At 50.8% G+C, this 7,399-nt stretch overlaps 1 protein-coding gene across 1 annotated transcript in view; it reads right to left on the reverse strand.

Moving 5' to 3' along the window:
* The window catches only part of LOC120999655 (solute carrier family 4 member 1 adaptor protein), a 31,315-nt gene extending 27,497 nt beyond the window's left edge, over positions 1-3,818 (reverse strand). The window contains exons 1-3 of the mRNA XM_040430647.1: positions 3,327-3,818; positions 2,221-3,197; positions 706-898 (exon numbers count right to left, since the gene is read on the reverse strand). Of these exons, the coding sequence (XP_040286581.1) occupies positions 706-898; positions 2,221-3,197; positions 3,327-3,735 (1,579 nt within the window). The 5' untranslated portion in view covers positions 3,736-3,818. The remainder of the gene's footprint in view (positions 1-705; positions 899-2,220; positions 3,198-3,326) is intronic.
* Positions 3,819-7,399: the final 3,581 nt, after the last annotated feature.

Consider the following 7,399-nt stretch of genomic DNA (forward strand, 5'->3'; position numbering starts at 1 on the left):
TTCGGGAGCCTGTGCTGGAGATAGGTGCGGGTCCCACCTCTCCCATATCCGACCAATACGCCAAAGTCTGAGATGACACAACTCCTTTAGGCTACATGCACACGAATGTTGTTTGTTTCCGTTCCGGGTTTTTTTTTGCGGATAGGATGCGGAACCATTCATTTCAATGGGTCTGCAAAAAATGCGGACAGCACCCTGTGTGCTGTCCGCATCAGTATTTCCGTTCTGTAGCCCCGCAAAAAAAAAAAAAAAAAAAAAAAAAAAAAAAATACATGTCCTATTCTTGTCCGTTTTAGGCATTGTCACAATGGATCCGCAAGAAAAAAAACAGTCGGATGGCTTATGGATTTTTTTTATGCGGATCCACAATTTGCGGACCGCAAAACACATACGGTCGTGTGCTTGTAGCCTTAAGATGTAATTTAATATTAGAGGTAAGAGGAGGTTACCAGAACCCCTGGAACCTCTTACCTCCAAGAAAAATTCAATCCAATGGGGTAATTTATCAAACTGGCTTAGGTGCCCACAGCAACCAATCAGATTCCACCTTTCATTTTCCAAAGGAGCTGTGAAAATGAAAGGTGGATGCTGATTAGTTGCTATGGGCACCTAAGCCAGTTCTATTTACATCAGTTTGATAAATGACCCCACACGACTTTGATTTCATGGCCCATCTGAATGCGAGAAGATAAAGTCCTGGCTCACCCATCCCCCACGTGCAGCCTGCGCCTTCGGATCCTCCATCTTTCTGCTCCTTCTCTTCTCCCTCCTCGGGACCGTCTTCTTCATCGGAATCGTCTCCCAGCATCCTCTTCTGCAGACTCTCCTTCTGCCGCCGCACTTCCTTGATCTGCGTTACGGTGAGCTCGGACTCTGCTTCCAGATCTTCATCTGGACCCTGAAAAAATCAGATCGCCCCGTTAAAACTGGGCCGCAGAGGGTTAAACGTTCTCCATATTAGCACAAAAGGCAGAGCAAGTCCGCTACTGCCGTCCTCACCAAGGTCCTCCATGAGGGTGAAGGCTGCTCTGGAGGATGAACTACTGACCACCGACCGCTGACGGGGAAGGGTGGACAGGAGCCATGATCCCAAAGCCCTCAGAAGCCCCTTCATTACACTAATTCAAGACCCTTCAAATGCCCCCCCCCCCCCAATCTAACTAATGGCATATCTACAGAGGGCGCTGCTGTGTCCCAGTCTTGTGTCCATTCATTCCGCCACCCTAGTCCATTCATTCCGCCACCCTAGTGAGATGGGCCAACCCCTTTAAGACTGCAGCTACATGGCCATAGACACTATGGACAGCAGCGGACCCCACTGACTTCTATGGGAGGGTTTTCTAGGCATGCTCTGATCTGTGCAGGGGTCAGGAGGGAGTAGCTAAAGCTGTGATATTACCTATTGTGAATGGTGAATCCTGCGTTATCTATACATACAGGTGTTACTTGTTATTGTAATTCTACAGGACTATTGAAAAGTTACTTGTAGTGAGCTGGAAATCACTGCCGATTATCAAACCTAGTGGCCAGTGTGAAAATTACAGGATTATATCATTCATTTTTTTTAAATATAGTGACATGGAAAATTAAAGGGCATCTGTCAGCAGTCTTGTCCCTATGATACGGACCTGTTACATGTGCGCTCGGCAGCTGAGTTGGTCCCATGTTCATATGTGCCCGCATTACTGTAAAAAATGATGTTTTACTATATGCAAATGAGCCTCTAGGAGCAACGGGGGCGTTGCCATTACACCTAGAGACTCTGCTCTCTCTGCACTTTGATTGAAAGAACCAGTCAGGGTAAATGTGATCATGTCTGGTCCCGTCAATCAAAGTGCAGAGGACGCGGCAGTTGCAGAGAGAGCAGAGCCTCTAGGTGTAACGGCCACGCCCCCGTTGCTCCTAGAGGCTCATTTGCATATATTAATACGTCATTTTTCTCAGCAATGTGGACACATATGAACATGAGACCAACACAGATGCCTTCAGCTGCCAAGTGCCCATGTAACAGGTCAGCCAGTGTCATAGGGACAAAACTGCTGACAGATGCTATATATATATATAAATAATAATTTCTGATGACACCTTCCCTTTGATTTGGGTCATTATAAATTGACCGTATCCTACTCCGGCACAAAAGTTCTCAAGACAAACGCCCGCCTTGATAAATGACCCCCATCATATTAGAACTTAGCAATGGAAACCATTAGATATACAGACCTGTAAGATGAACAGTCTGGTGCTCCCTCCGAATTTCAGCACGTGCCCCACTCGGACGCGGCAGTAGGTCTTGGGCTGGATCCTCTGCTTATTGACGAAGGTCCCATGGGTGCTACCCAGGTCATACACATAGTATCCAGGTTCCTGATCTGGCTCAGACCCTGGGACTGACCGGTATTGCAGGACAGCGTGGTACCGGGAAACAGAAGGGTGTTCAAGTGACACGTGGCAAGTAGGGAGTCTGCCGAAAACAGTCCAGCTGGCGCCATTCAAGCTCTTGGTTGACAGGATGCTGCCGCCCTTTATTACCTCCAAGCTGTAAAGGGCCTGGGGTAGCCCGGACCAGGGAGGCTCCCGATACGGAATGGCAGGGCTGGATCGGTAGGCATCAGAGGGAAGCCTGGCGCTGTGATCCGAGGCCGTTTCGCTGCTGACGGGTGGAACAGACTGCGGGGAGATGGGGGCGCTGCAGCTGGGTTTGCTACGTTGGTCCAAGGTCTTTTCATTCCAGCTGGGAGCGATGGGCTTCTTAAAGGACTCGGCCCCCTTAGAGGAGATCTCCATGGTGCTGCCCCTGGACCCATTTCCCTGTGGTTGTTCTGTGGGGTCCTTGGACCTGGAAACACAGGACTCCGTTGCCCTAGCAACATCGGGCCCCTCATCGGCCCCCCTGGCAGAATGGATCCCCTGAGGTTCATTGGACCCGGTAAGCCGTTGGTCTGGGGAACTGCCCCTGGCATCATTGGGCCCATTCTCAGGTTCCTCACTGTGGCTGGAGAAGGCGCCAGGATCCCCGGGCCCCTCATTGGTGTCTGAACTGGTCTCCTTAGAGCAGCCGGACCTGAGACTACCGGTGGTCTCATCATTCCGGGACCCCTCACTGGCATCTGGACTGGTCCCCTTAGAGCAGCCGGACCTGAGCCTACCGGTGGTCTCATCATTCCGGGGCCCCTCACTGGCATCTGGACTGGTCCCCTTAGAGCAGCTGGACCTGAGACTACCGGTGGTCTCATCATTCCGGGGCCCCTCACTGGCATCTGGACTGGTCCCCTTAGAGATGCCGGACCTGGAACCACTGGTGGTCTCATCACTCCTGGGCCCTTCCCTGGAGTGGCTGGACGTGGAGGTCTCATGACTATCGGTGCGGGGCCCCTCATTGCTCGGGGCCCTGGGATCCCCGCAGGCCTGATGGCTAGAGGTCCTGGAATTCCCACAGCCCTGGTCACTCCAGGACCCGGGATCCTTGAGCCCCTCAGACCTGCTGGCATCGGATCCCTCATCAATGGTGGCCCTGGGACTCCTGGGCCCCTCAGTATGCCCATCCCTGGGTGTCTCATCATCCCTGGCCCCGGTATTCTCGAGCCTCGTGACCCCGGGAACATAGGGTCCCTGGGTCCCGCCATCGCCATGACAGGCGGCCTCATTCCCGCCAGTGGGGTCCGTATGCCTGGCCTCCAGGGTCTCTGGATCAAGGGGCCGTTCCCCATCATGGGGGGACAGCTGAGCGGCCTCCATGGATCCAGCGCCACTTTCACAGGATCCCGTATGGGCACAATAAGACGTAGTGTCAAGAGCCTGGGACGCGCACGCCGGAAATGCAGGAGTCTCTTCCGGTCACATGACGGCGCCAGCGGATGACTTCACGTCCAGCGCGACGCGTTGCGGCCCGTAACCATAGTAACTGTAGGGGCAGTACAGGCCTGAGGGAAGTTTTACCTTGTTTGCCGCCATTTTTAAAAAAAATTTTTTTACCTGCTCTCATTGCTGCCAGTTTATGAATGTTTTTGTCAGTGGTTTGGTTTTGTAGTGAAAAATATAAAAACATTTAAAGTAAGTTTTTTTTTAAGTTAATTTATTTTTATAGTGCTACCAAATTCTGCAGCGCTGTAAGGGGCAACTTACCTCATACTTACCAGCTCTCCCATAAGGTTCGGGAGGCTCCTGGAAAAGCACCCAAATGTGCATTCATGGGGATGACGATATACTGCAAAAAATTCCGTTGGCGTGCCGCCCTCGTTCTCCCAGCTATGCGTCTAGGGTTGCCACCTTTTCAGGGTTGCCAAACCGAACACTTTAGCACCTTGTGGCCATTTTTTGGTAAAGAATACACTATGCACATATTTCGTAATTAAATTATATTGTAGGTAATCACAAGGTATCACAATACATATGGAGTGAATCACAACTTTCCAAATTTTGTACTTAAAAAAATACAATATTTGTGCTTTGACGGACTCTTTATATAGGAAATGTTATTACCTATACAAAAGGCATGTTTTATGTGCCGTGCCGTCTCCCTTCCAATTTAATATTTTTTTATTAAACATTGAAATGTTTTAAATACCTTTTTTAGAAGTTCAGAGGTCCAGGTGTGTGGAGAAGGACAGCAGAGGTCGACTCCTAGACGAAAAGAAGAAGAAACTGCTCCACGCTCGCTCCCTCTCTCTCACGTGATGTCACTTCCTCTCACTAGCAGAGAGAAGGAGGGAGGGTCTGAAGACAGCGCCGCCCTGCGCTAGCATCACTCACAGCTTATCGTCCGCCGCTGACAACTCATCGCCCGCCGCCGACACCTCATCACTAGTGTTGAGCGAACTTCTGTTTTAAGTTCGGCGTCTAAAGTTCGGCTTCCGGTTAGCGGAGAATCCCGATATGGATTCCGAATTCCGTTGTAGTCCGTGGTAGCGGAATCAATAATCGGCCATTATTGAGTCCGCTACCACGGACCACAACGGAATTCGGAATCCATATCGGGATTCTCCGCTAACCGGAAGCCGAACTTTAGACGCCGAACTTAAAACAGAAGTTCGCTCAACACTACTCATCACCAGCTGCCACCTCATCGCCGGCCGCTCACGGTCACCACTCGCCGCCCGCCGCTGCTCACCACCAGCAGTCAGGTGAGCAAGTCTGCAGTTTGAAATGAATCCTGTGCCCGAGTCTGAAAAAAGGCTTGTACCCGGGCACAGGATTACAAACCCGGACTGTCCAGGTCATTCCCGTACGGGTGGCAACCCTATATGCATCCATAGGGGATAGGCGGTCCGATTGTCAGGAGTCCAACTGCTGGGGTCCCCGTTGAACACTTAAATAGGGGCCTGTGATCTCCAGTTTGAATGGAGCGGCAGTCATGAATGCGGGCAACCGCTCTATGGTGCTGCCGGAGATAGCCGCGTATTTGTACCATAGACTTGCCGCTCCAAATCGGGGCCCCACCGATCAGACACTTATCTCCTAGCCCAGGGATCAACTAGGGTTGCCACCCGTACGGAAATGACCCGGACAGTCCGGGTTTGTAATCCTGTGCCCGGGTACAAGCCTTTCTCAGACCCGGGCACAGGATTCATTTCAAACTGCAGACTTTCTAGCCGGCCCTCACCTGACAGCTGGCGGGGAGCGTCGGCGAGGGGTGATGACCGTGAGCGGCCGGCGAATCCGATCAGCTGAGCTTGTGACATCCTAGCGCAGGGCAGCGCTGTCTTCAGACACTCCCTCCCTCTCCTTCTCTCTGCTAGTGAGAGGAAGGAAGTGACATCATAGAGAGAGAGAGAGGGAGCGTGGGAGAAATCATTCTCGGGCAGCCAGTCTGCGCGTGGAGCTGCTCCAGCAGTTTCTCTTCTTCTTTTCGTCTGGGAGTCAGTCGACCTCTGCGACCAACGCCGTGACTGCCGTCCTTCTCCACACACCTGGACCTCTGAAGCTGAACTTCTAAAAAAGATATTTAAAACATTTGAAGTGTTTAATAAAAAATATTAATTGGAAGGAAGGGGCACGGCACTTCTTATTATTGCACATAAAACATGTGCCCATAAAAAAATGCCACAGGTAACCAGTGACATGTTTTGTGGGGGCATCTTTTATGTGCAATAATACATATCGTCCAATACGACATCCAAATTTCATGTTAGTGCAAAATCCATTTTATTGATAGTTGTCGTCCAATCGACAAGTGCTTTTGGGGCCGTGCAGGGTCCCCTTCATCAGGCCCAGAAATGCGCTTGTCGTTTCAATGACAACTATCAATAAAATGGATTTTCACTATGGATGTACCGATACCGATACTAATATCGCTGCCGATACAGAGTATTTGGGCGAGTACTTCTTGTACTCGCCCAAATGCTCCGATACCTTCCCTGATATTGGAACTTCCGGTCGGAGGGAGATGTCCGTTATCATCCTCCTCCTGGCTTCCTGATTGGCTAGGCAGCCTGGCTTCCTAACCAATCAGCAAGCTGGGCAGTATGTCATGACTCGCGTCCCGGCCTCCTGATTGATCAGGAAGGTATGCTGCCTACAAAAAAGTGAAGTCGGCTTCCTAGCCAATCACGAAGCGGATTGAAATCATGACTCGCCGCCCCTCTTCTTGATTGGTCAGGCAGCCAGGTTGCCTCTGAAGCCGGTGTTCTTTCACTTGAACGGCATCTTCGCGGGAAAGCAGGAAGCCAGGCGATGGGTCATGATCCGCCGCCCGCGTGCATAGTGTATACTTTACCCAAAAATTGCCGCGAGGTGCTAAAGTGTTCGGGTTTGGCTTGAAGAAAAGGTGTCAACCCTAGAATCAACAACGCTTGGCACTACGACTCCCAGCATGCACACTTGCTTGGCTGTTCTTGGATCTCCCATAGAGGTGAATGAAGAATGCTGGGAGTTGTAGTTTCACCACAGCTGGAGTGCCAGAAGGTGCTGTCTCTAGTCCTAGCCTGTGGATAGGGGATACATTGTCTTAGGGTCCACTCACATGTCCGCATCCGTTCCGCAATATCGGATAACGGGTGCGGACCCATTCATTCTCAATGGGGCAGGAATGGATGCGGAGATCACACTATGTGCTCTCCGCATCCGCATTTCCGGAGCGCGGCCCCGAACTTGCGGACAAGAATAGGCAGTTCTATGGGGGGTGCCGGCCGGGTGTATTGCGGATCCGCAATACACCACGGACGTGTGAATGGACCCTTAATGGGACAATCCCTAATCCTAACTTTCCTAAATGCTTGATTTCACCACACGTATTTCAGAGTCACATGACCTCTTCATGTGACCTAAACCTCGCTTGAGCCCATATCCTCTAGGTCTAAGTATTACCCTTAAAGCAGGGAGCAGTCAAAACCTGTGAGGGGAAAGCATAAAGACATCTATTTTTATATCTATATATAACCTGCACTTACATAGGAAGGAGATT

Source organism: Bufo bufo, chromosome 4 (genome assembly GCF_905171765.1).
Source record: "Bufo bufo chromosome 4, aBufBuf1.1, whole genome shotgun sequence".
NCBI lineage: Eukaryota > Metazoa > Chordata > Amphibia > Anura > Bufonidae > Bufo > Bufo bufo.